General features: G+C 40.9%; 1 protein-coding gene across 6 annotated transcripts; it reads right to left on the reverse strand.

Annotated features, from left to right (window-relative positions):
* Nucleotides 1-185: 185 nt before the first annotated feature.
* LOC135531764 (RNA-binding protein 39-like) lies at nt 186-27,800 on the reverse strand. Of its 6 annotated transcripts, XM_064959594.1 has the most exons (17): nt 27,664-27,767; nt 27,446-27,568; nt 26,913-26,975; nt 24,307-24,356; nt 24,011-24,196; nt 23,518-23,583; nt 23,365-23,418; nt 22,432-22,549; nt 22,037-22,195; nt 18,710-18,847; nt 12,404-12,469; nt 2,951-3,155; nt 2,723-2,809; nt 2,338-2,458; nt 2,054-2,159; nt 1,895-1,973; nt 186-994 (listed from the first exon to the last, which is right to left on the reverse strand). In XM_064959594.1, exons 3-17 carry the CDS (start codon nt 26,961-26,963, stop codon nt 891-893), a joined length of 1,590 nt encoding a protein of 529 aa, XP_064815666.1. In that variant the 5' UTR covers nt 26,964-26,975; nt 27,446-27,568; nt 27,664-27,767; the 3' UTR covers nt 186-890. The 6 variants fall into 6 exon arrangements, with proteins under 6 accessions (XP_064815666.1, XP_064815661.1, XP_064815660.1 ...); XM_064959589.1 differs by lacking the exon at nt 27,446-27,568 and having other exon boundaries at nt 22,043-22,195; nt 27,664-27,799; XM_064959588.1 differs by lacking the exon at nt 27,446-27,568 and having other exon boundaries at nt 27,664-27,798.
* Between the last annotated feature and the right edge of the window lie 39 nt (nt 27,801-27,839).

Genomic DNA, 27,839 nt, shown 5'->3' on the forward strand with positions numbered 1-27,839 from the left:
TGAATAGTTATAATTGAGGCACCATTACATTTTTGCCCAAAACCTGGTTGCCTCTGCAAGGAGGCAAGTGGATATTATAGCAAGAACAAATATTACTCAGTTTAATATTCTTAAATATTTGTGTGTATACCAAATGGGAGGAGAATAGAAGTGTGCTACAGACAGTAGCAAGTAAAGAAACTGGATGACTTTAAAATACATTTTAATCAAGGTCTTTACAAAATCAAATCTTGATTAGAAAACAGATACTGAAAAACCAAATGTCTCTAAATGAGCACAACTGAAATCAGTCATTACGTTTTCAGAGCTCATGGAGCTTAAAACATTGAATAATATTCTGATGTATAATTGAAACTGCAATGTTCGAATTGTATTTTTTCTCCAAAAATAATCAATATCCTCTTTTCTTGTGTCTGGGTGTCTTAAGTTGTACACTTCAGGGAAAACATGCCCATCAAAGCGATCAAACACAAGACAATGTATGAACAAGAATACATTTTACAAAAGATAAAATGGTAAATTGTCCAGATCCACCAATAAACTCTTCAGGGACTATAATCCCTTTATTAGACTGGCTGAACCTCCACCAACAAACTCTTCAGGGACTATAATCCCTTTATTAGACTGGCTGAAACTCCACCAACACTGTTGGATGTGGCTACGCAAATAAAGCTGATTCTTTTCACCACCAACGTAAGGAAAGTCTCAACAAAAAATAAATGTACTGAAAAAAATAAAATCTTACTTCATCTACTAACAAAAGAAAAACATACTGCCATAACTTGCAGGAATGAAAAACAGACCATCGACAATAAAATGTCAAACTTTTAAAAAGAGAAAATAATCAATTATACAGTGTCCAACAAATCAGTTTGTGTCTCGCTGTGAGATCATCGGCGAGCAGGAGGGATCAGGAGCTGGGTAGCCGTCACAGAATCAGGAAAAAGGTTGTGATATGTCGGGAGAGGGACGTATGCAGCTGTGATCATTTTACCTGTGAAGAAAATTACAGTTCAGACAAAACATCTTCATAAACAATGACTGCATCACTGACAATTTACAGTCACCAGCCAGTTCATTAAGTACACCACGTCGGTCCCGAAAACTGACGCTCCTACAGTGAGTCACATTGCCGTGGCAATCAGACAGGCATCCAGTTACTTTTGTTTGAATGTTAGAAATGGATAAAACGAGGGCCTGAGAGACTGAGCGCGGTATCGTCGGTGCCAGGTGTACCAGACCCAGTGTCTCAGAAACTACCAGCCTTCTGGGATTTTCACACACGACAAAAGACATTGTCGATGGCAGTCCCGTGGGTGAAAACAGCTCGATGAGAGGACAAAGGAGAATGGCAAGAACCGTGTGAGCTAACAGGCAGGCCACAATTGGACAAATAACAGCGCAGTACAACAGAGGTGTGCAGAAAGGCATCTCGATACACACACAACTCATCGATCCTTGCTTGGGCTATTGCAGCAGAAGACCACACCGGGTTCCCCTCCTATCAGCTAAAATGCACACGTTCACAAAAACTGGACAATTGAGCGGGAAAACATTGCCTGGAATATGACAGCAAGTTCAGTTTACTTCAGTGGCCTGCAGTTCCCAGACCTCAACCCAATAGAGCCTCTTTGGAATGAGATAGAACAGACTGTTTGCAGAATGAATGTACCACCATCCAATCTGCAGACACTGATGCCATCGCGTCAGCATAGACAAATATCCATGTGGAAGGTTTCCGACACCTTGTACAATGCCCCCCAAAATTCTGGCTGTTCTGGAGACAAAGGGGGATGCGACACAATACTAGATGGGTGTACCTAAAAAAAATATATTAATTTTTTTTTTTTAACTGTTCAGTGAGGGTATAACGAGTACCAGTCAGTTCTCTTACCTGCAAAATATCGACCATGTAATGCGTTTACTGCAGCCATGGCAGCAGGAATGGTTGGACATTTCACATACACGTTGCCCTAAAAATAAAAACAATAACTTTAATTTCTATTTAAGACTGCAACCATTTCGAAACCATTCAACTACACTTCAGTCTTACTTCAGTGGAATTCTTATCGACGTATATGTGCACAACTCCTCCATGTTTGTTGCATTCCTCAATGACATCATGCTGAATGTCAACATCCCAGCCTGGGTCATCTTCACTGTAAAACCAGATTGGAATTAATCACCCACAAGGGACTAGTGATTGGGACCAGTATTTGGGAACAAATATCATCTTAAGGTCAAAGAAGTGTATGGTTCGTTTACTTTCAGCAGCTGGCCCCACTTGGGTTACAAAGATGCTGCATTGAACAACCAGATTAATAGTTCAATACTTACGACTGAGGGTTGAACATGTTAGACAGCTGGAAACAGTGTGTAGCAAGTGGCTGGGATGGCAAGTTCATAGCTGTATTCATGTTCATATTCATGTTCATGTTCATAGCAGGATTCATGGCAGCTAAAAAATAAAAAGTCAAAATACACCATATCACACTAAACTAAATGAACTTTATTCGTGTATAATGTGCGTGTCAAGCCAGCCCAGTTCTGAAGCGATTCTCACAGACCAGCTCCTCGCATCATATCAACCAATCATAGCATCTCACTGGCAAAATCAACCGATTCAATCAATGCCGGATAAAACATGCCCTTTCCAAATAGCTCAGAGAAAAAGAGCCATGGCAGTCAGATGGGCTTGTACAATTGATCATCCTTTTATTACCTGATACAGCAGCCATGGCACCAATAGCAATGGCCCCACTCATCTGTAGGGCTTGCTGTGCGGCTGGAGGAATTTGCAGTCCCGTGCCTGAAAGATATTGGGCTCGACATTTGTACTTGTTCACACTTTATAAATCGGTTCTGAAGTGAAACTCAGTATAGAATGAGACATGATTTAAGTATTATTTCAAGATTCTGTGAATACAGGCCCTGGGCTCTCAGGCTTTACCTTCAGCCAGTCTGGCCATGAGCTGCAGGCGCCCGGTGGTGCCTAGGTCAATGCCCGTCCTCTCCAGCTCGTCGCTGTCCAGGAATGAACTGGCTGTGGAGGCATCTGTGCGCTCCGTGACATGGCCCACCTTCATGGGCCGGCCGGCCAGCTCAAACCCGTTCAACTGCTCCAGGGCCTTCTTGGCACACTCTGCGTCCGAGAACTAGAGGACACAAATGCCATTTGTGACTTACACACCAATCAGGGTTTATACAGACTTTTTTTTTAGGGGCGGATCGGCTTAATATTGCAGAAAGATTGTTGCTTCCATCAATGTTCCATCCCACTTAAAAAGATGAGGCCTGTAATTTATCATTGGTACACTTCAACTATGACAGACAAAATGAGAAGAAAAAAATCCAGAAAATCACATTGTAGGATTTTTAATGAATTTATTTGCAAATTATGGTGGAAAATAAGTATTTGGTCAAAAACAAAAGTTTCTCAATACTTTGTTATATACCCTTTGTTGTCAAATGACAGAGGTCAAACGTTTTCTGTAAGTCTTCACAAGGTTTTCACACTGTTGCTTTTGGCCCATTCCTCCATGCAGATCTCCTCTAGAGCAGTGATGTTTTGGGGCTGTTGCTGGGCAACACGGACTTTCAACTCCCTCCAAAGATTTTCTATGGGGTTGAGATCTGGAGACTGGCTAGGCCACTCCAGGACCTTGAAATGCTTTTTACGAAGCCACTCCTTTGTTGCCCGGGTGGTGTGTTTGGGATCATTGTCATGCTGAAAGACCCAGCCACGTTTCACATTCAATGCCCTTTAATTTTAACTTTATTTAACTAGGCAAGTCAGTTAAGAACAAATTCTTATTTTCAATGACGGCCTAGGAACAGTGGGTTAACTGCCTGTTCAGGGGCAGAACGACAGATTTTTACCTTGTCAGCTCAGGGGTTTGAACTTGCAACCTTCCGGTTACAAGTCCAACGCTCTAACCACTAGGCTATGCTGCCGCCCCCAATGCTGATGGATGGACGTTTTCACTCAAAATCTCACGATACATGGCCCCATTAATTCTTTCCTTTACACGGATCAGTCGTCCTGGTCCCTTTGCAGAAAAACAGCCCCAAAGCATGTTGTTTCCACCCCCATGGTGTTCTTTGGATGCAACTCAGCATTCTTTGTCCTCCAAACACGACGAGTTGAGTTACCAAAAAGTTATATTTTGGTTTCATCTGACCATATGACATTCTCCCAATCTTTTTTTTAACCTTTATTTAACTAGGCAAGTCCGTTAAGAACAAATTCTTATTTTCAATGATGGCCTCGGAACAGTGGCCTTGTTCAGGGGCAGAACGACAGATTTGTACCTTGTCAGGTCAGGGATTTGAACTTGCAACCTTCCGGTTACTAGTCCAACGCTCTAACCACTAGGCTACCCTGCCGCCCCTCTTCTGGATCATCCAAATGGTCTCTAGCAAACTTCAGACAGGCCTGGACATGTGTCCCCCTGCTTAAGCCAGTACGTCTGGCACTGCAGGATTTGAGTCCCTGGCGGCAGTGTGTCACTGATGGTAGGCTTTGTTACTTTGGTCCCAGCTCTTTGCAGGTCATTCACTAGGTCCCCCCCGTGTGGTTCTGGGATTTTTGCTCACCGTTCTTGTGATCATTTTGACCCCACGGGGTGGGATCTTGCGTGGAGCCCCAGATCGAGGGAGATTATCAGTGGTCTTGTATGTCTTCCATTTCCTAATAATTGCTCCCACAGTCAATTTCTTCAAACCAAGCTGCTTACCTATTGCAGTCTTCCCAGCCTGGTGCAGGTCTACAATTTTGTAGAGTGACAACTAAAAATACAACGTCGTAACATTAAACATTCTTGAAAATGCAAGTGTCTTGCATCCTTCAAAAGATTAGAATCTTGATAGTCAAACTACGTTTTCCGATTTAAAATAGCTATTTCAGAGAACAAATGCTATGCTTTTGCTTGAGAAGAGCAATCAACAGAAACATTTTCCGCCATGACAGTTTTTACACATTCACATCTGAAGGTAAAATTATGACTTACATTCTGATATCTTGCTCTTATTTCTCTTCCTGAGGGTCCCAGTGATCAAATTAAGTGCTGTTTTCTTTGATAAAATCCATTTTTATAGCCTACTTCCTTGCGCACCAAAAAAATTAGCGAAGCTTCATTGATTGATCCTCATCGGCAGACTCGACAGCCTTGGTTTCTGAAATGATTGCCTTGCCTGGTTCACCAACTACTTCTCTGATAGAGTTCAGTGTGTCAAATCGGAGGGTCTGCTGTCCGGACCTCTGGCAGTCTCTATGGGGGTGCCACAGGGTTCAATTCTTGGACCGACTCTTCTCTGTATACATCAATGAGGTCGCTCTTGCTGCTGGTGAGCCTCTGATCCACCTCGACGCAGACAACACCATTCTGTATACTTCTGGCCCTTCTTTGGACACTGTTAACAACCCTCCAGGCAAGCTTCAATGCCATACAACTCTCCTTGAGTGGCCTCCAGTTGCTCTTAAATACAAGTAAAACTAAATGCATGCTCTTCAACCGATCGCTACCCGCACCTACCCGCCTGTCCAACATCACTACTCTGGACGGCTCTGATTTAGAATACGTGGACAACTACAAATACTTAGGTGTCTGGTTAGACTGTAAACTCTCCTTCCAGACCCATATCAAATATCTCCAATCCAAAGTTAAATCTAGAATTGGCTTCCTATTTCGCAACAAAGCATCCTTCACTCATGCTGCCAAACATACCCTTGTAAAACTGACCATCCTACCAATCCTCGACTTTGGCGATGTCATTTACAAAATAGCCTCCAATACCCTACTCAACAAATTGGATGCAGTCTATCACAGTGTAATCCGTTTTGTCACCAAAGCCCCATATACTACCCACCATTGCGACCTGTACACTCTCGTTGGCTGGCCCTCGCTTCATACTCGTCGCCAAACCCACTGGCTCCCCATGTCATCTACAAGACCCTACTAGGTAAAGTCCCCCCTTATCTCAGCTCGCTGGTCACCATAGCATCTCCCACCTGTAGCACACGCTCCAGCAGGTATATCTCTCTAGTCACCCCCAAAACCAATTCTTTCTTTGGCCGCCTCTCCTTCCAGTTCTCTGCTGCCAATGACTGGAACGAACTACAAAAAGCACTGAAACTGGAAACACTTATCTCCCTCACTAGCTTTAAGCACCAACTGTCAGAGCAGCTCACAGATTACTGCACCTGTACATAGCCCACCTATATTTTAGCCCAAACAACTACCTCTTTCCCTCCTGTATTTAATATATTTATTTATTTTGCTCCTTTGCACCCAATTATTTTTATTTCTACTTTGCACATTCTTCCATTGCAAATCTACCATTCCAGTGTTTTACTTGCTATATTGTATTTACTTTGCCACCATGGCCTTTTTTTTGCCTTTACCTCCCCTATCTCACCTCATTTGCTCACATCGTATATAGACTTGTTTATACTGTATTATTGACTGTATGTTTGTTTTGCTCCATGTGTAACTCTGTCGTTGTAAGTGTCGAACTGCTTTGCAGTCTTGGCCAGGTCGCAATTGTAAATGAGAACTTGTTCTCAACTTGCCTACCTGGTTAAATAAAGGTGAAATTAAATAAATTGACTATTTCTGCCGAATGACCACTGATCTTCTAGAAATCGAGCTGGGTAGATAGCCAATGAGCTGAGGTAAACTCCAGTATGTCATGGTTTTGGGTTGGACCAACATTCCTTGTTTGTAAATGCATGCTTAAAGTACTCCATTCCCGCCTTGACTATCAGAGGACTTGCTGTGACGCTTGTTACGCGCAGCAGTATTTCGGAAAGTTGTATCTTCCACGATTTCATTGAAGATATCATGGCGAAGAAATCAGGAAAAGCAGAGTCAGTCTAAAGTGAAAGTGAAAGATTTTTTGTTTGAGGAATCTTTTTTTTGTAATATTTCTACAGAAAAATACATTATTTTTTTATCAATTAATATATTTGAGTTTAATCACAATATTTGTTGTATTATTTGTTCTGTCTTTTCAGGTGGATTAAACTGAAATTGCAACCAACTTTAAGGCTTGTTTTAAAAAAATTACGATATTTGAGATCATTTCCTTTTCAAACAACGGAAAGTGAGCAGGTGTAATCTGAATAAAGGGGAAAAAACATCTTGGAACACTATTTACTAGAGAACCAATTTGGACTTAAGTATGACTTTTGTATGACTGATGCCTTTAGTGAGAGGTCTAAATGCTTTAATATTTAATAATTTCTGGCCTCTGAATTAATATTAGTTTTATAAATAGGGCCTTTTAATTTTGTCTGGCTTGCCATTCCAAATAAAATGGAGGGTTTTTTGTTCATTTTTTGAAAAGCATTTGAAAAGCAGGTCACAAGACCATAAGAAAATAGGTAAACTGTGACATAACTAAAGAGTTAATCAGGGTGATTTTTCCACAAATAGACAGACAAATTGAAGGACTTTCTCAAGCACTTAATTATAAAATTGAGGTCCTTAAATTGTTGTGTAAGAGAAAAGTCCAACTAAACTGCTAAGAATAAAGCATTATGAATTGACATTTTAAATTATAACATTCTAAAATAAGTCAAAATAAAGTTGCCACTGAAAATACACAGCCTGCATCCATGGCGATTTTTACACCAGTAGATGCTCCAGACAGACCATAATTAAAGCTACAAGCAGCAATGCCGGGGTAGAAGCTATGGGCTCACTGTGCGAACCATCAGGACAAATTGGGCACATTACCTTAAGATCAGATTCCTCTAATCAAATTGAAATAAATTCATTATGAATTCGTTATATAAACTGTAACTCAGTAAAATCTTTGAAATTCTTGCGTTTACATTTTTGTTCAGTACAATATGAACCCACTATGGAAAGGGTAGACTCATGAACACGATGGCGTTCTCCGTTTTGCTTCTGATTTGTCTGAAGGTAACCCATACAAACATCCTGTCATGGGAGGTAGTTCATGACAAAAATAATAAAAATGTGTCCAAAAAAACATTTTTTTTAGCATTCTTATCCTAGACTTGAAAACCTGATTCCTTTGATTTATATTTTGACTGTCTTTTTTGCCAAGTATTGCATTTATCATGGATCCTGCCAAAGCAGCAGCTACACTTCCTGGGGTCCAGCAAAATTAAGGCAGTTTATACAATTTTAAAACATTACAATATCACAGATTACACAGCACACGGTGTGTCCTCAGGACCCTACTCAACCACTACAGTACTAAATCCATGTGTTTTTTTATTTTTTTAAATCTAATTTTGCTGCTTGCGTCAGTTACTTGATGTGGAATAGAGTTCCATGTAGTCATGGCTCTATGTAGTACTGTGTGCCTCCCATAGCCTGTTCAGTGTTACTCCAAGCAGTTTAGTCATCTCAACTTGCTCAATTTCCAAATTATTTATTAAGAGACTTGGTTAAGGTTTAGGGAGTGTTTTGTTCCAAATACAAAGCTTTAAGTTTGAAATATTTTGGGCTAACTTATTCCTTGCAGACAGAGGTTGTTCTGAAACTAACTGCAGCTCTTTGTTGAGTGTTGCACTCATTTAATTCGGTATAGTAGTGTTAAGTCATCCGCATACATAGAAACTCTGGCTTTACTCAAAGACAGTGGCATGTCATTTGTAAAAATTGAAAAAAGGGCCTAAGCATCCACACTGGGGAATTCCTGACTTTAATTGGATTATATTTGAGAGCCTTCCATTAAAGAACACCCTCTGTGTTCTGCTAGACAAGTAACTCTTTATCCACATTATAGCAGGGGGTGTAAAGCCATAACATATGTTTTTCAAGCAGCAGACTATGATCAATAATGTCAAAAACTGCACTGAAGTATAACAAAACCACTCCAAAAATCATTTTATCATCAATTTCTCTCAGCCAATCAATTACATTGGTAAGTGCTGTGGTTGTTGAGTGTCCTTCCCTATATAAGCATGCTGCAATTCTGTTGTCAATTTGTTTACTATAAAATAGCATTGTATCTGTTCAAACCATTTTTCCCAGAAGTTTACTAAGGGTTGGTAACAAGCTGATTGGTTGGCTATCTGGGCCAGTAAAGGGGGCTTTACTATTCTTGGGTAGAGAAATGACTTTAGCTTCCCTCTAGGCTTGAGAGCACACTCTCTAGTAGGCTTAGATTGAAGATGTGGCAAATAGGAGTTGCAATATCGTCTGCTGTTATCCTCAGTCATTTTCCATCCTGATTATCAGACCCTGGTGGCTTGTGAATGTATGAATGTCATTCAATGCGTTTCTATGGGCTATAGTAAAGGCCAAATTATTATTTTAATATAGCTAAAATCCAAAATCAAACAGCTAAGTGATCCATGGTATGACCATGTTAAAACTCTTTAGCTTAATTGATTGGCCAAGTTTTAGGTACTAGTTGTAAAAATACTTAGTTGGTAGAACTTTGGTTCATAGATGCCACATTATGCTTTGTACAGATCGGTCATTTGGTACCAGAGAAGTGAAAAACACAACGCTGCAAAAAACGAGATGGCAGGAAATCCATTATGGCGGACCTTATGGGTCAAATGTTTATTTTGAAGGACAAAGACCAAATTTCATGACTCGGTCAAATGGGTTGCGGGACGTGACCTTTCAAAGTTTGCATGTGAAATAGATTGTTATAACGCCATCATGTGGCCTAATGGCATGGCACAAGATGGTGTGGAACTTGGCCCACCATCATGCCAGGTTTGACCCTCCTAGGCCTCATGACACGTGAATTATAATTTTTCACCCAAATTGCCAGAAGAAAAATAAAATAAATAAATAATAATAGCTGCAAGTAGCAATGCCAGGGTTCAGGATGTGGGCCCACAGTGCCACCATCAGGACAAATTTGACACATCACCTTCTGTACCCCTTATCTCACTTGCCAAATATCACAACTAAAACACATCATGCAATATTCCTATTTTGGACTATTTTATGCTGACGACTTTAAACGTCTTCAACCACAACCGCTAGGCACCAAATTTGGTATATAGCTTGTATGGATGCAAATCTTCAAACGCAATATTTTCCACAACTATGACTGCAATAAGCCAAAGAGCTTGCATGAACGGTTATGTCCAACAGCACCCCCATGCGGCAAACAACCATACTTTACAGGTTAGCTGGACACCGCCCCGAGCGTGTGTTAAATTTCATCAGTCAAACAGAGCAAGAGAAACTTGTGCACATTATAGCGCCACCGTGTGGCCGATGTGTATACCGTTATTTATTTTGCTCCTTTGCACCCCAGTATCTACTTGCACACCCATCTTCTGCACATCTGTCACTCCAGTGTGTAATTATTTCGCCACACTGTCCTTTATACTGCCTACCACCCTTATCCTACCTCATTTGCACACACTGTATATAGACTTTTTTGCATGTTTGTTTATTCTATGTGTAACTCTGTCGCTTTGCTTTATCTTGGCCAGGTCGCAGTTGTAATTGAGAACTTGTTCTCAACTAGCCTACTTGGTTAAATAAAGGTGAAATAAAAGTCTGCCAATAAGAATGTGGTGATTGACAGAGTCGAAAGCCTTGGCCAGGTCGATGAATACAGCTGCACAGTAATGTCTCTTATCGATAGCGGTTATGATATCGTTTAGGACCTTAAGCGGGGCTGAGGTGCACCCACGACCAGCTCGAAAACCAGATTGCATAGCGGAGTAGGTACGGTGGGATTCGAAATGGTCGGTGATCTGTTTGTAAACTGAGGCTTTCGAAGAACGTAGAAAGGCAGGGTAAGATATAGGTCTGTAGCAATTTGGGTCTAGAGTGTCTCCCCCTTTGAAGAGGGGGATGACCGCAGCAGCTTTCCAATCTTTGGGGATCTCAGACCATAGGAAAGAGAGGTTGAACAGGCAGAATTTGGCAGTTAATTTTAGAGAGGGTACAGATTTTGCAGCTCTTTCAGATCATCAGCTATCTGGATTTGGGTGAAAGAGAAATGGGGGAGTCCTGGGCAAGTTGCTTAAGGGGCGCAGGGCTGTTGACCGGGGTAGGGGTAGCCAGGTGGAAAGCATGGCCAGCTGTAGAAAAATGCTTATTGAAATTCTCAATGATCATGGATTTAAAATCGGTGGTGACAGTGTTTCCAAGCCGCAGTGCAGTGGGCAGCTAGGTGGTGGTGCACTTATTCTCCATGGACTTTACCTTAGTGAAATTTGTTGTATTCAGACAAACAATTTTATTTGATTTAAATTAAGATTTTACCGTCTTTTATATTTGCTTATTAGAGCTGCTCTTGCCATAATATGGACTTGGTCTTTTACCAAATAGGGACATCTTCTGTGTAACACCCCTACCATGTCATAACAACGGATTGGCTCAAAAACATTAAAGAAATTCCACAGCTGTTAATCTAAATACATTCTAGGTGACTACCTCATGAAAATATTTGAGAGAATGCCAAGTGTGCAAAGCTGTCAACAAGGCAAAGGGTGGCTACTTTGAAGAACTGAAAATATTTATCTTGATTTGTTTTACACTTCTTTGGTTGCTACATGATTCATGTGTTATGTAATTGTTTTGATGTCTTCACTATTATTCTACAATGTAGAAAATAGTCAAAATAAAGAAAAAAAACCTTGACGTTTGGTTTGATTGAGGAGGTGTCCAAACTTTAGACTGGTACCGTGTGTGTGTAATAAATAAATAAAACACACCCCCCACCTGAGACCTGGGTTCTATCAGTTCTAGCCTAGTAAGTCAAAGCTGCCTGAAAAAAAAAAAAGAGGGGTCACATGTTGATAAACGATTTCTTCACATTATATGCGCAGCAATGCACACGGCATTAGGCTACACGCGGTTGTTTGTTCCATAATGCAATTAGCAGGGAAACACCATTGTGAAAGGTTTCACGTGACAGATGAATATATGCAACAACTAGCATGGGTTGCTAATATGAATAGGATTGTGCCTTTGACTACTGGACAACAAAAAGTTGATTTGACAACAGAAAGTTGATTTGAAAACCAATAGAACAGGAGAGAAAGACTTAATGGTATATGGAAATCTTTAAAAAATAATTGCCTAGACGTTTGGTTTGATTTTGGCGAGGCTACTTTGAAGCAAGATACTACATACGAGTCATGTCTTAAAACATTTAGGTTTCAAACAATTAAATATATGTTAAAAATGCATACTGCCTCCAGCTCATTTAAAAGTAATGTGACGTGCTGAAGCCTGCCTAGCTGCCTAAGCACATGACTAGTGAAAGAGAAGCGCTTTTTTGGGGACAATAGGCAACTTGATTAATCTGCTTTACATATATTTTATCGTCCAAAAGCCGGATATTACCGACTAACAGAAACCCTGGTGTGCATGTAAACGAGGGGATTTAAGTTCATAATAGAGGAAAAGATCAGATTGACTGGATTTAGTGTGATACTTACAGTGATGAAGCCATATCCTTTAGATCTTCCAGTCTCACTGTCCATCATGAGCTGAATACTCTCAATCTGGTGGAAAGAAATGGATAAGATTAAAATCTGCATAGCACTGATACACTGTAGCCCTACAATCTGTGTGTTCACTCTTTTCATAGGCTTATGGTTGCATTCAAGACAAGGTTATTTTTATTGACCTCTGTTTTTTGGCGTATGAGTGGCCTGTCATTTTGATATTAGAAAGATGCTGCTCATGTCTCCAGTCATATGAAATGACATAATGACATGAAATGGTTTTATAAAAGGGCCATATTTTTTCACGCCTAGTTAAATAAAATTTTAAAAATGCATACCCTAATAAACGCTTATGCTCAGCTCTAGGCCTGCTCATCTGCTCTGTTCAAAACTGTTATTTTTGCAAACAGTAAGTGAGTTATATTAACTTACAACAATGACTTGGCCTACTGTTAACAAATCTACACACCGGCCAACCTTAAAGTATTTTTATCAGTACCACTTTAGCCCTGGACCCCATGACGGCACACATGCGACACCCACACTGCACAAATCCTAGGAAAATGCATTTTTTTGCCTATTGATGTCATGTTGGCCAGTAGGAATGGTAGGCTATAGACTTATGGGTCCTTGGCTGCTCTTCAGTAGCTAACTAGAAATATGTTTAAAACTTCTTTGGGATAGGGGGCAGTATTTTCACATCCGGATGAAAAGTGTGTACAAAGTACCTGCTTCTCAGGCCCAGAAGCTAAGACATCTACTAATAATATGCATTTGGATAAAACAAAACACTAGGTTTCTAAAATTGTTTGAATCACGTCTGAGTAGAACAGAACTTATGTAGCAGGCAAAACCCCGAGGACTAACCATTCAGAATTATTTATTTTTGAGGTCAGTCTCTGTTCAATGAGTTCTCATGGGGAAACAATATGTCTTAGGCACTTGTTTGCAGTTCCTACCGCTTCCACTAGATGTTACCAGTCTTTGGAATTTGGTTGAGGTTATTCCTTTGGGCAATGAAGTACGGCCATCCTGGAAAAGGGTAAAGCTGTTGAGAGTTGGCAAGACTTGAAAAGTAGTTAGTTTCCTCTCGTCCTATATTGAAAACAGATAGACCAGACCTTCAATTTGATCGATTATTAACGTTAAAAATTACCTAAAGTTGTATTACAAAAGTATTTTGAAATGTTTTGGCAAAGTTTACAGGTAACTTGAGATATTTTGTAGTGACTTTGCACAAATCGGAAGCTGCTTTTTTCTGGATCAAACGCGCCAAATAAATGGACATTTTGGATATGGACAGAATTAATCGAACAAAAGGACCATTTGTGATGTTTATGGGTCATATTGGAGTGCCAACAAATGAAGCTTGTCAAAGGTTAGGCATGTTTTATATTTTATTTCTGCGTTTTGTGTAGCGCTTGCAGGGTTGAAATATTATTTATCTTTGTTTACTGCTGTGCTATCATCAGATAGCTTGTTATGCTTTTGCCGAAAAGCATTTTTGAAATCTGACATGTTGGCTGGATTCACAACGAGTGTGGCTTTAATTTGCTATCTTGCATGTGTGATTGAAAGTTTGAATTTTATAGTATATTATTTGAATCTGGCGCTCTACATTTTCCCTGGCAATTGGCCAAGTGGGACATTTGCGTCCCGCTATCCCAGAGAGGTCAAGTGTAGCTTTAATTTGGTGTATGGCATGTGTGATTTCATCAAAGTAAAATGTTTATAGTAATTTATTTGAATTTGGCACTCTGCATTGTCACTGGATGTTGGCCAGGTGGGACGCGACCATCCCACCTATCCCAGAGAAGTTAAATGTACAATCAGGGCTCTCCCTAGGATTTTCTGACAAGATGGTGCTGATGTAGGCCTAAGGTTAGGTTAGAGGGGAGGTCAGGAAAGGGTCCGTGAACTTTCCCCTCAGGTTTAACATTTAAAAATTGTACAAATTGTACATTGGCTTCTTAACTATGTTTGGGGAGAAAATACTGAATAATTCAATTACCAGATGCAATGTAGTAGTCCAGCCTCTACAGGATCGGCTACCTCAGTATTTTACGCAAGATTTTCTGCGGGAGACACCATTTGACCACATGCTATATATGGGGTCCCTTACAGCCATTCTTCAATGGAAATGCCTAAAAAGACATCACAATGCTGTAGACACCTTGGGGAATACGTAAGCTCATTTGTAGCTCATTCACAGCCATATAAGGAGTCATTGGCATGAGGCGGTTTCACCTGTAACATCAGTTCTGTGGCACTCACAGACAATATCTACGCAGTTTTGGAAACGTCAGTGTCTTCTTTCCAAAGCTGTCAATTATATGCAGTCGAGCATCGTTTCGTGACGAAATATCTTGTTTAATACGGGAAAGTTTTTCATCCAAAAATTAAAATAGCACCCCTTCAATCCACGAGGTTAAGAACAGAACACAATGGTTCATTGGATCAGTCTAAGAATTTGCATACATTGCTGCCATCTACTGGCAAAATCTAAATCGTGCCTAAACTGGAATACATTATGATCTTTGTTCTTGCATTTCAAAGATTAAAGAAAATAAATGACGCACGTTTTATTCTTTGTATTATCTTTTACTAGATCTGAAGTTAGATCCTCCTACATTAGTTTCACATTTCCACAAACTTCAAAGTGTTTCCTTTCAAATGGTATCAAGAATATGCATATCCTTGCTTCAGGTCCTGAGCTACAGGCAGTTAGATTTGGGTGTTATTTTAGGCAAAAAAAAAGAGAAAAAAAAGGGTCCAATCCTTAAAACCTCTTGAGGATAGGGGAGATGCTAGCGTCTCAACTGGCCAATTGCCAGGGGAAATGCAGAGCGCCAGATTCAAATAAAATGCTATAAAGTTCAAACTTTCATTAAATCACACATGTAAGATACTCAATTAAAGCTACACTTGTGAATCCAGCCAACATGTAAGATTTAAAAAATGCTTTTTGGCGAAAGCATATGAAGCTATTATCTGATGGCCTGCAGCCATCCTCACCAACAGTAAACATAGGAGCTAGCGTAGCAGGCGCTACACAAAACGCTGAAATAAAATATAAAATATGATTTACCTTTGACGAGCTCCTTTTGTTGGCACTCCAATATGTCCCATGAACATCACAATTGGTCCTTTTGTACGATTAATTCCATCCATATACACTGCTCAAAAAAATAAAGGGAACACTAAAATAACATCCTAGATTTGAATGAAATATTCTTATTAAATACTTTTTTTCTTTACAAAGTTGAATGTGCTGACAACAATCACAAAAATGATCAATGGAAATCAAAATTATCAACCCATGGAGGTCTGGATTTGGAGTCACACTCAAAATTAAAGTGGAACACCACACTATAGGCTGATCCAACTTAATGTCTTAATGTAATGTCCTTAAAACAAGTCAAAATGAGGCTCAGTAGTGTGTGTGGCCTCCACGCGCCTGTATGACCTCCCTACAACACCTGGGCATGCTCCTGATGAGGTGGCGGATGGTCTCCTGAGGGATCGCCTCCCAGACCTGGACTAAAGCATCCGCCAACTCCTGGACAGTCTGTGGTGCAACGTGGCGTTGGTGGATGGAGTGAGACATGATGTCCCAGATGTGCTCAATTGGATTCAGGTCTGGGGAATGGGCGGGCCAGTCCATAGCATCAATGCCTTCCTCTTGCAGGAACTGCTGACACACTCCAGCCACATGAGGTCTAGCATGGTCTTGCATTAGGAGGAACCCAGGGCCAACCGCACCAGCATATGGTCTAACAAGGGGTCTGAGGATCTCATCTCGGTACCTAATGGCAGTCAGGCTACCTCTGGCGAGCACATGGAGGCCCCCAAAGAAATGCCACCCAACACCATGACTGACCCACCGCCAAAACGGTGATGCTGGAGGATGTTGCAGGCAGCAGAACGTTCTCCACGGCGTCTCCAGACTGTCACATGTGCTGAGTGTGAACCTGCTTCATCTGTGAAGAGCACAGGGCGCCAGTGGCGAATTTGACAATCTTGGTGTTCTCTGGCAAATGCCAAACGTCCTGTACGCTGTTGGGCTGTAAAGCACAACCCCCACCTGTGGACGTCGGGCCCTCAGAGTCTGTTTCTGACCATTTGAGCAGACACATGCACATTTGTGGCCTGCTGGAGGTCATTTTGCAGAGCTCTGGCAGTGCTCCTCCTGCTCCTCCTTGCACAAAGGCGGAAGTAGTGGTCCTGCTGCTGAGTTGTTGCTACGGCCTCCTACACGTCTCCTGATGTAATGGCCTGTCTCCTGGTAGCGCCTCCATGCTCTGGACACTACGCTGACAGACACAGCAAACCTTCTTGCCACAGCTCGCATTGATGTGCCATCCTGGATGAGCTGCACTACCTGAGCCACATGTGTGGGTTGTGGACTCCGTCTCATGCTACCACTAGAGTGACAGCACCGCCAGCATTCAAGTGACCAAAACATCAGCCAGGAAGCATAGGAACTGAGAAGTGGTCTGTGGTCCCCACCTGCGGAACCACTCCTTTAGTGGGGGTGTCTTGGTAATTGCCTATAATTTCCACCTGTTGTCTATTCCATTTGCACAACAGCATGTGAAATGTATTGTCAATCAGTGTTGCTTCCTAAGTGGACAGTTTGATTTCACAGAAGTGTGATTGACTTGGAGTTACATTGTGTTGTTTAAGTGTTCCGTTTATTTTTTTGAGCAGTGAATATCGAAAATGCCCATTTATAAATCGCGTTTGATCCATAAAAAAACGCAACGTCACTACAAGATATTTCAAAAGTTGCCTATAAACTTTGCCAAAATATTCCAAACTACTTTTGTAATACAACGTTAGGTATTTTTAAACGTTAATAATCGATCAAATTGTAGACGGGGCAATCTGTATTCAATACATGAACGAAAAGAAAAACCTCTGCTCTTCACGTCTTGTGCAACTCACAAAAGTGTCCCCTGTTCCGAGTTGGCCTACTTCCCGATAAGACAAAGGAATAACTTCAGCCATATTCCAAACACTGGCAACATCGTGTGGAAGCGGCAGGAACTGAAAGTAGGTTCCTATTAAATTTCCAATGGCAAAGACAATATAGGGAAGAGATGGGAAAAAAAGAAAAACAAATCTGAACAGTTAGTCCTCGGGGTTTTGCCTGCTACATAAGTTCTGTTATACTCACAGAGATGATTCAAACAGTTTTAGAAACGTGAGTGTTTTCTATCCAAATCTATGAATAATATGCATATCTTATATTCATGGCATGAGTAGCAGGAAGTTGAAATTGGGCACGCTATTTATTCAAAAGTGAAAATTCTGCCCCCTAGCTTTAAGAGGTTTTAACTTACCGTAGGCTATTTGGAATCCATGGATGGAAACAGATGTGGCCGCGGGAGCTGTTCCGCTAATAGCGTCCTTCAAAGTTATTTTAGGCCTACTAATCTTTGTCTGTTAACAAATCAGTTCTTGATCCTCTCCTCTTGATTTAGCTGTATGTCAACAGTAGGCTTCAAATTATATGATAATAGTCAGATCACCAATGACAACAAAACATGAATGAATGGTAGCCTAGTAATCAGACCCAACTTGGATTATTAGGTCAGGGGTGGCTCTCTGAAACAAGCTCATATAGGCTTATTTCAGTTTCATATTCCAATTGCAAGTAACAAGAAAATTTGCCAGGACATAGACATATCTGATTATACCTCAATACAGCACATTTCCTTGCTCTTCAATGCGCTTGCACCTACTACCGGTGGCAATCAAAGCATGTGCAGGCAAGAAAGTGTTCTCGCTTAGTTGACTAAGCGCTGTCGCGAACTACCTTGTCCACAACGACGCCTTAGTAGCTAACTACAAAAGTGGTTGTGTGCTTGACTAACACTTAAATAGTTTGTTCTACATTTTTCGTCACAGTGTTAATCAACGGACAAAGTGGAGAGCTGCCATCCAAGCTTGAGGGAGGAAAGTAATACTATGACTACAGTTCGAAGCAGAGCGCGACTGATTGCTCAGCACCATCTTCAGACGGTTGAGTCAAAAACCACAATGTGCCAACTAAAAGCCCATTTGTGTGTATTTTAGGGTCTTTTTTTATATCAATGCTTTGACCTGAAACTGCATGCAGGTTGGCATGTTTGAATCTACTCATTACACTAGGATTTTAACCGTATGTTAGTCTGCAAATGTGATAGACGCATGGAATGATTTATTATAAAAGGTGATTTAGTGTGGAGAACCAGCTTCCCCAAACTTGAAACAAATGTGCCACCTATGGGGACATTGTACAACAGCTCTCACCCTTCCAAAAGGCTCAAAAATTCCTCTCAGCATCTCCTCTGTGATGTTAAAGTGTAAGGATCCGACGTAGAGCCTCATCGGGCCAGCGTTGCCCTTCTGCAGGTTGTTGGCCATGGCAGCAGCCCTGTTTTTTTCAGCCTAGAAAGAACACACACAAAGTGACCGTAGGGAAATGGTGCAAATCGCCTTAGGCAGTTAAAATAAAGGCTGTCAAATGATTTAAATAATTAGGTAAAGTTAAGCACATGGATTTCTATAGTTAACTATGGATAATTTACATTTTTCCAATTTGACCCTAATCAAAAATGTTGCAATTTAAAACATTCCATTGGGTTGTATAACCTATTCTAAGACATCTAAGCCAGGTCTGATATAAAAGTTAATGTAAAATATCAGTTAGATCTAGCTTAGGCTACTTCGTATCCATGTTCAAGATAAACTAACCACAAGCTGCTAATGCATTCGAATTGGGATCATTTCAAAATATTTTGACCTGGGAACTACAACAAAAACTGTAACCAAATGGAATAGAAGTTCTGTTTTGATTAAAATCATTGTCGGAAATTAGTGTTGAATCTAGAGGCATTCAGCCAAGACATTCTAAACATTCTCATTTGGATCGCTAGCGAATGTTAGCATAACTGACAAGCTAATTCGGTGCAAATCAAGTTTCTGCTGTTATCTAAAGAAATGCCAGGGAAAGTGTTTATGGTTGAACTTTCTGTACGTTTTCCTTCAAATTTGTGGCTGAGGTGCACGCATAGTGAATGGTTTTAGCACCACAAGTAGGGTGTCCACCCACTCTACCCAGAGTTGGTGAAAACTCACTTTAGTTATGAAATTTCATTAATGTTAGAAAATACATTTTACCGAGACAAATATGATTATTCATGTTCTGAAACAGTCAAGGGGCCTTTCTCAAACATTAACATTATATCCAAAAAGTCATATTTAACATAACACGAGCTAAATTAAATGAGAAGGCGGTGAAAATAAAAGGCTTGTGTCCATTGACATTTCAGAGGTACGCTTGTTATTGTGAGAAATCTTCGAGGAATAACCAGCATTTCTAATTAGTATCTAAAGTGTATACTAAAATATGAAAACACTACATAATGTCTCAAATTTGATATCACCTCTATATTAGGGATGTGAGCACTTAAACAAAATTGGGATCCTGACAATAAGAAAATCCCTAATGGAAAAATTATATTTGGTGGGTTTTCCCCCACAAAATTACAATCAAGTGCAGCTGGTTTGTCTACTCTTTCTCATCGCTAATGATACAAGTGTGTGTTCAGTCGGTTGCGTGTAGAATATCCTAGCCTATTCATTAACGATAGGCCCTGCTTTGCTGAAGTTGCAAGACAAGAAATGGCTAAATACAGGATTCCATTGCAAGATAGAGCTTTTGATTTCTAATAGGATGAGTGAAGTGTTCTCACTCCGGCAGTCTGGTGGCCGACCTGCCTATACTGTGCCCCTCTCTCCGTCCCTCGCTAGCTCGCTATGAAAGATGCAAGTGTTTGTTCTCGTAAGTATGGCAACTAAATCAGTCTCCTTCGTTCCAAAAATACTGAATCTTAGGAGGCGATTCAGGGTCAGCCCGCCAATTAGGCAGGGGTGGCATTTTTAGCTAAAATGACTGACCAACACCACATAAAAACCTAAATTCTGCCCCAAAATAATGATAATTTATCTCACCCAGTGGCATATGTGGCTGTGGAAATCAGCAGACTCTTACAAGATTACAAGAAGAAATCTAGGGCCTCCCGGGAGGCACTGTGGTCTAAGACACTGCTTCGAAGTGCTAGTGATGCCACTAGAGATCCTGGTTCGAGTACAGGCTCTGTCGCATCCTGGGGAGACCCATGGGGCGGCGCACAATTGGCCCAGTGTCGACTGGGTTAGGGGAGGGTTTACACGGCAGGGATGTCCTGTGCCGGGGGCAATGCACGCTGACAGTCGCCAGATGTTTCCTCCGACACATTGGTGCGGCTGGCTTCGGGGTTAAGCGGGCATTGTGTCAAATCAGGCTTGGCTGGGTTGTTTCTTGGAGGACGCACAGCTCTTGACCTTTGCCTCTCGAGTCCGTACGGGAGTTGCAGAAATGGGACAAGACTAACTACCAACTGGATACCACAAAATTGGGGAGATGGGGGTAAAAAAAAGAAAAAAGAAAAAAAGAAATCTGTAGGTCAGTTGTTAAACAAGTATTTTTTCATTTTTATAAAATGACATACTGCAATTCACATAGTTGCAAACACAATTCTTTCACAAATTTACCTGTTGTTGTTCCATTTCTTCTCTTAACATGTATGGACCCAGAACTTAATTGACCACTTGTTCTGTTTATTTTAGAGACATTTTTCCATGTGGAAAAAAAGTGCTAAATCACAAAATGTGTTTGATTTTATATTTAACCATCCATTTATTTTGAGATTTTGGCCTTTTTTAAACTTTATTTCTGTTTTAATAAAATACATAATTTGAAGAACAAACTAACAATTCATATCTTGCAGTAAAAATGCTTTAAGAGAAAAGTTTAAGGTTAAAAAAAGGTAATGTTCTTAATTAAATTGTCCTGATCATATATATAGGCGATATGCACCCAAAATAGAATTTATGAATTCAGCGTGTTCTATCATTTAAATTGTAAACAACAATCTCTCTCAATATGGAAGGTAAACTCAAAGTATTCAATTTCACGGTGTATTTCGGATGGAATCGATGCATTAGAATGTACCAGAGACCAAAATAGAGCTTTTTTTTGCCAAACAATCTTAGCCCATAGGACGCTGGCTGGCTACTCCACGTGCTTGTGGAAAACACTGCAAACTTAATTCTTGCACAGAATCCAGCCTTGAACACGTGATTATTTTTTTTACATTTTTAAATCGGATTTTGACCACATTTCGTCTCTGGCCTCCATTAATTCAGTAGCCCTAATTCTGACCATCCTACAAGGGTAAGAACTCCAATAACTTTTGAACAGATTATGATAGAGACATACTGTTGGGACCATTGGTTTTCTTAAAGGAATATCTACACAATTAACATTATTTTACCCATTGGTCAAAAGATGCGTTTTTGAATGGACACCCTACCACAAGAAAGACTGACAGCTCTACTGCAGCTGCCGAGAGCATGTTGCACTCAAAAGGGGGTGATCGGAAAAAAAAAGACAATTGAAAAGAAATTGGCGCAATTAAATAAACATTTTAAGGCATGAACATTTCAAAAGTTAACTACATTTCATGAATTCAGTTTGACAGCTCTAGTTAAAATAAATAGAAAATGTAAAATGCATGCGAGATGATTACTGACCATTACCTGCGAGGCCTGAACAATGATTGGCACCCCCAGAAGTCGTTGACCAGACAATCCTATAGCCAGCGGCACAGAGTTGGCCTCCACAAACTCAATGTAAGCTATTCCCTTCGACCTCCTCGAATTTCTGTCAGAGATCATGCGCACATCTCTCACCTTGAAAATGAACAAAAATAATCTGTTTGTCGAATGGATGGTTTAGGTATAAGAGGAAAAGACATTGCCAAATCCAGCGGTCTTGGTGGCTGTGATAAGTCAAAAATAAGAATTTGCACCAGGTACCGCACCCATCTTCCCAAAATAAAGTTATATATTGCACGCGTCACACCTGGCGCACGCACCAAACTTTTTTCAGTAGGAATGACAATGACATTACAAGCAGAGATACTCACTTTTCCCACTGCAGAGAAGAACTCTTCCAGGTCTCGTGGACGGATTCTGGCTGCCAGCTGCATGCAAAACACAGTGCGAGCATCCCTTTCCTCTGGAGTCAGGTTGTCAATTGGCTGCCTGTAGAAACAAAGCATTGAATTACTCTTATGAGGTAAATCCTTTTTTAGTCTTTCACAGTGGCCTCAATCTTTGAGAAAAGCACCTGTATTTTACTATATTTTGTCATCAAAATGGTAATCTCGGCAATCCAGAACAAAAATCATGTGCCAGCGACTCATGTGCCAGCAAGTTCACTATGGGTCAAATGTCCCCTCCCCTTTTGAATCGCAGTCTGGCGACATTGCGTTAAGATACCATGTTACATAACGCTGTCCGCAAAGTATATTCAAAATGGTAAGCCTACTTTGTCGAGCAAGGGTACACAAGCTTTAAAAGTGGAATGTCAACCTGATTGAGCTACGATGAGTCTTCTCTAAAGTAGGTAGGTAAGAGTGGTAGGGCCACAGATCGCACACTAGCATGATACACATCCGACACATAGGGGGAAATGGCTGCCGAGGACAGGAAAAGAAGCTCCGTGGGATGCACAGGCAAGAGAGATTAACAAGCTAATCAGCTGAACAAGTGATCTCCCGACCCACGGGGCTTTTGATATTGTGTCTTTTGTTTGACACCCTTTTGGAGTTTGATTGTTATTTGTTTGTTACCAACTGAACATAAATGACACGCTTGGGCTGGCTGACCACGGAGTCACATCAGAGCTGTCCCCCTGGAATGCAAACCTGCTGTCCGCAGGCACACACCCCCAACACTGTCCACACAATCATACTTTCATGTTAATGCACACTGTCAGGTTAAAGAGGAAATAGGCAAGAGTAAGTCCCCTAGACAAAGCGAGTATAGTGCAACAGTAAGGTTGTTTAAACACTTACCTCACAGGACTCTTCTCTTTCTTGAAAGGGCTTCGGCTTCTGGAACGCCTTCGGCTGAAAGAAAGGGCTCCATTAGAATCTATGAGTTGATTCATTGCAGGGTCACAGCACAAAACTACCCACACAAACAGCAGAAAATAGTGTAATAGAAACCTTAGCTTGATGACAGGTGGAGGGCCAATCTTCCCTCTGGAACCACCGTTAAATTTCGGCCCAGAGCTGCGATTGAAAACAAGGTTTATCTCAGTACCTAAGGCCACTACTACTGATCTCATAAGGGGGATAAGGCACTCCAGGAATTAAATTGTGCCAGTCAAGACACTGCAGGCAGGAGTGGGAGGGTTGTTATTTGTTTATTTGGATTCCCATTAGCTTTTGCAGAAACTACTCTTCCGGGGTCCAAAATAAACAGTGGTTTTGGGGTCCATGTGATGGCACTTGCCTTTCTAAACATTTAGCCTAATCAATCTCTTCACTTGAACAAAACCCTTTAACCTGAAAGCCTAAACGTTCCTCATCTTTTCTCAACTACTGATAAAAAGCAATGCCTTAATTGTCCATTTGAACTGGAGCTGAATGCGAAAGAGACGCTCACATTTTCCTATACAGACTGGAGTGATGCAGACACCAGATGAGGCATACATACAAGGTAGTCTTGTGGTCCCTGTAGCGGCCGCTGCGCTCCCTGCTCCGAGTGCGGCTCCGGCGCCTCTCCTTGCTGCGGCTCCGCTTTCGCTCGCGGCTGCGGCTCCGCTTGTGGTCATGGCTCTTCTTGCGATCACGGCTCTTGCTTCTCTTCCGGTCTTTGCTTCGGCTCCTGCTCTTCTTCTTCCTGCAGAAAGAGAATTACTCAATGTAAGGCAGTTAAGGAGAGACCAATAAACAATAATAAATACATAGAATAAATAAATTTGGGTGAGTTTGCATGCATGTTTCACTTACTTCTTGCTGCGCTCCTCATGGCCATTGGGACTACTGGGCTTGATCTCATCCTAAGCAGGGCCAACAGAAGAACAGCATAAGGACGAAGAGGCAACATTTCAAGTTGTCAGGATCAAGGTGTGTGGGAACAAGAGAAAATATAGTTTAAAAATAGTATTCATACAAAAGTTAACATAGGGAGAGATCTACAGTTAAGTTATTTTAATGAGTGTCTACCAGCCCCCAATCATAAATGTTGATTACTCATTTTGCATAAAAATCAATGAGTACTAGTACATAACCTACATCTCAGGGGCATTTGTCTTCAGCAGCCCCATCAGGATCATTACCAAGGCTATTCTTTGCCTAACATGCTGACCACACCGCTCAGGTTGCGTGCACGAGCGTTGCAAAAATAAATGTACACATACATGTTATTCAATCATTGTGGCCAGGTGCTAAAATAGAAACAGGTTCTATTTGTGATGCTCAACACCCTGCAGGTCCAGCTTCTCCCATCTCCTCATTGGTTTTTAAGAGCATATACCCATATCCAAAGTCCTCATTGGTGTTTAGGAGCATATACCCACATGGGTGATTGAAAGATGAACTAACGTCCACACGCCAGCCGGTTGTAATAAAGCACCGTAAAGCTGGTTGCAAACTCCATATTAAGCCGAAAGATAAAATAAAAAGCCAGAGGAAGGAGAGATTACGAGAAAGGAATTTGGTTTACCATTTTATCTGTGGATTAATTGTCTGAGTAGAGGACCTTGTGCATTTCAGGTAAAACAACCCAATGTTTATATCCCAGGACAAATTAGCTAGTAACAGCAAGCTAGCTAAATTGCCATAGATGTTCAATGCTTTTTGACCTGTTCCCAAATTAATATAATTGGTTCAGTTTGTTTTGATATTTCAACCTGTGTGTCCTGATCGTGTCTGGTGTGGAGGTACAAAATCACATGCGTGTGTCCGGTTTGGTCAGCATGTAAGACCAATGTGCCCATGCTAGCAGCGAGACAGATCAATTTCCAGTGGGGGGGATGCCATTCTAGTGATCTCCACCCAGTTTAATTTCGTGGACTGTAAGAGCTCGCCCTGAAGCAAACAGTGATTCACACTGCTTAGCGATATTGACTACCAAGGAAAGTCATGATTAAATTATAAGATGAGGTACACAAAATTCCTTAGTTGGTGCTGTAGCCAGCAGCATAGAGTTCCATGTTTCCTACAGTTTGTACTTAGTTCTATCAAATTTAGCCTTTACATAAAACAGTGACAAATATAATGAACTTATGAGGGGAAATAAACATTTGTGAATGAGCATGCAAAAATAATTACATTCTGGTCAACCATGGAGAAAACCTGTTTAACACAAAATAGCGTTATGTAAAATAACTCTGTGAAAGCAGCATAATAACAAAATCCACACATTCTCTCTCACTAGAATGAAAGAGTGAACATTGTGAACAGACCTGCTTCCTCTACTTAACCACACACCTCATTTACTGAAGGTAAAGGACATACAATCATGTATTTCAATAATGTGTCAGCTTACCAAACCTTCATCATTACAGAGGCAGACAAAGTCAACCATGTGGAACAACCACAACATGCATACAAATAATTTAATACCGTCTCCCAATGGTATGTCTTTTAAATTAAAGGAACTGTCTTCTCAACCAGGCCCAGTCAGCATTTGTGTTTTTCCTAATCAACCGGAATAACGTTCTGCAATCTGTCACAAAGCAGCGTAATGGCTATATGTGAGGTGAAATAGTCAGAAGAGTTGAACTAACATTACAATTGTCTGTAATTTAGGCTAAAATAGGGAATCTATTCTGAACACCTCATATACCACCCTGGATTCTACTTTGTGACAAACTACTCAGACATGTGACAAGAATGGTTTGACAGCTGTCAAATTATTGGGTTACCACCCACATGAGCATAAGATTCACCCAAATGAAAGGCATAGCGCATTAGCAATGGGTTTCGCATAGCCCATGCACAAAGTGTTAACCCAGTTGATAAAATATAGGAGAATGCCAATTGGGCCTGATCAAGAACCCAGTTCCTAAATTATATGTTATTTTGCATCCACTGCATTCGCCTTGTAGACTGGCCATTCGATGACCACAATTATGTTACCAAGGGGACCACAGTACAGCAATACATTGGGCAATTACTACCTTCATTTTTTGACAGATCACACTGGAATTCATGGAAGTAGAGGTGAGATATCGTTAGGCAAGTCTACAAAAAGAGATAGATGGGCGTTTATTCATAGTCTCAAAAGGAACTGCAGCATCACATCAGAAACACAGAATAAGCTACTAGAAATATAGGGTCTGGGGCAAAGTGGTTACATAGGCCACCACAGTACTTATACAATAAGGTGCATTAAAATCACAAACGTATTGCCTGGGCCTGTCTGACATTTGACACTGACAAAAATATTTTTTGAAACAGCAAAATACTAAAATATTTTATTCCAGCGTTCATCGTGGGGTCATTTGGAAAACCCCCTGGAGTTAAAAGGAATGGTTTTGTTGCGATATGGACACAATATTTACAATACAGTGCATTACAAACCACAAACAATACCTTAGGCCAAAACCCACCTTTCTATACGGAGCCTCAAGCATTGCTTCTATATCAAAGTCATCAGCCATGATGATGGAGCACTAAAGGGGAAGATAGACATAATGTGAACACATCATTAACGTTAGCTACAACACGTCATACGAGAACCGTGTATATCCACCCCGTTGATGCAAGAGTTTTTTTGCATTTTTTGTACCACAACCTGCTAACTAGCCAACACATGTTTGTTAACGGAATGTTAGCTAGTTAACAGGTAAGCTTCAGTTCCCCCCGCTGAATATGAGCGATCTGTGTTTCTACCGTACCGGCTTGTCCATATGAGATCGATTGGTTAGGTAACATGTTCACTTGACCACGTTAGCTTGCACATAGATGAACACCGGAGGTAGCGAGCCAACTAACGCTAGCTATCGAACGTTACCGAGCTAGCTATGGCCACACACGCAGTAGCAAGCTAGCTAAGCAACTATAATGTTATGCAAGAAAACTAGCTGGCTAGCAATTACTATACAACGTATTAAGAAAGACAATGTTCAGGTATTAAATGTACCTGAAAAATGTGTTGTTTCTTCTCAAACAAGACGGACTCCTGAGGGTGTCTTGTTGCCACAAACTAGCTAACAGGATAGCTAACGTTAGCTAGTAGGCCTCTAGTTGTTTTCCTTCCGCGTTGCTAATAGCAAACAAACAATAGCTACATGTAACTTCAAATGTGGGTTTTGATACCCCAAAGCAGTAGAAACTGTGTAAACAGACAATTTAAATAACCTTGATGTGCTGAGAAAAATGTACGCGAGTTCGAAAATACTGTTGCTGCGTCTTGTTCCCCGCGCTCATCTAATGGCGCATGCTGTAAAGAATCCGTGGTCGCGTTCCAGGCTCACTATATTCAAAGATTGTCTATTCGAATGAAAAGATATTCGAGCGACCACTTTAACAATGGA

Source organism: Oncorhynchus masou, unplaced genomic scaffold (assembly GCF_036934945.1).
Source record: "Oncorhynchus masou masou isolate Uvic2021 unplaced genomic scaffold, UVic_Omas_1.1 unplaced_scaffold_1651, whole genome shotgun sequence".
NCBI classification, from domain to species: domain Eukaryota; kingdom Metazoa; phylum Chordata; class Actinopteri; order Salmoniformes; family Salmonidae; genus Oncorhynchus; species Oncorhynchus masou.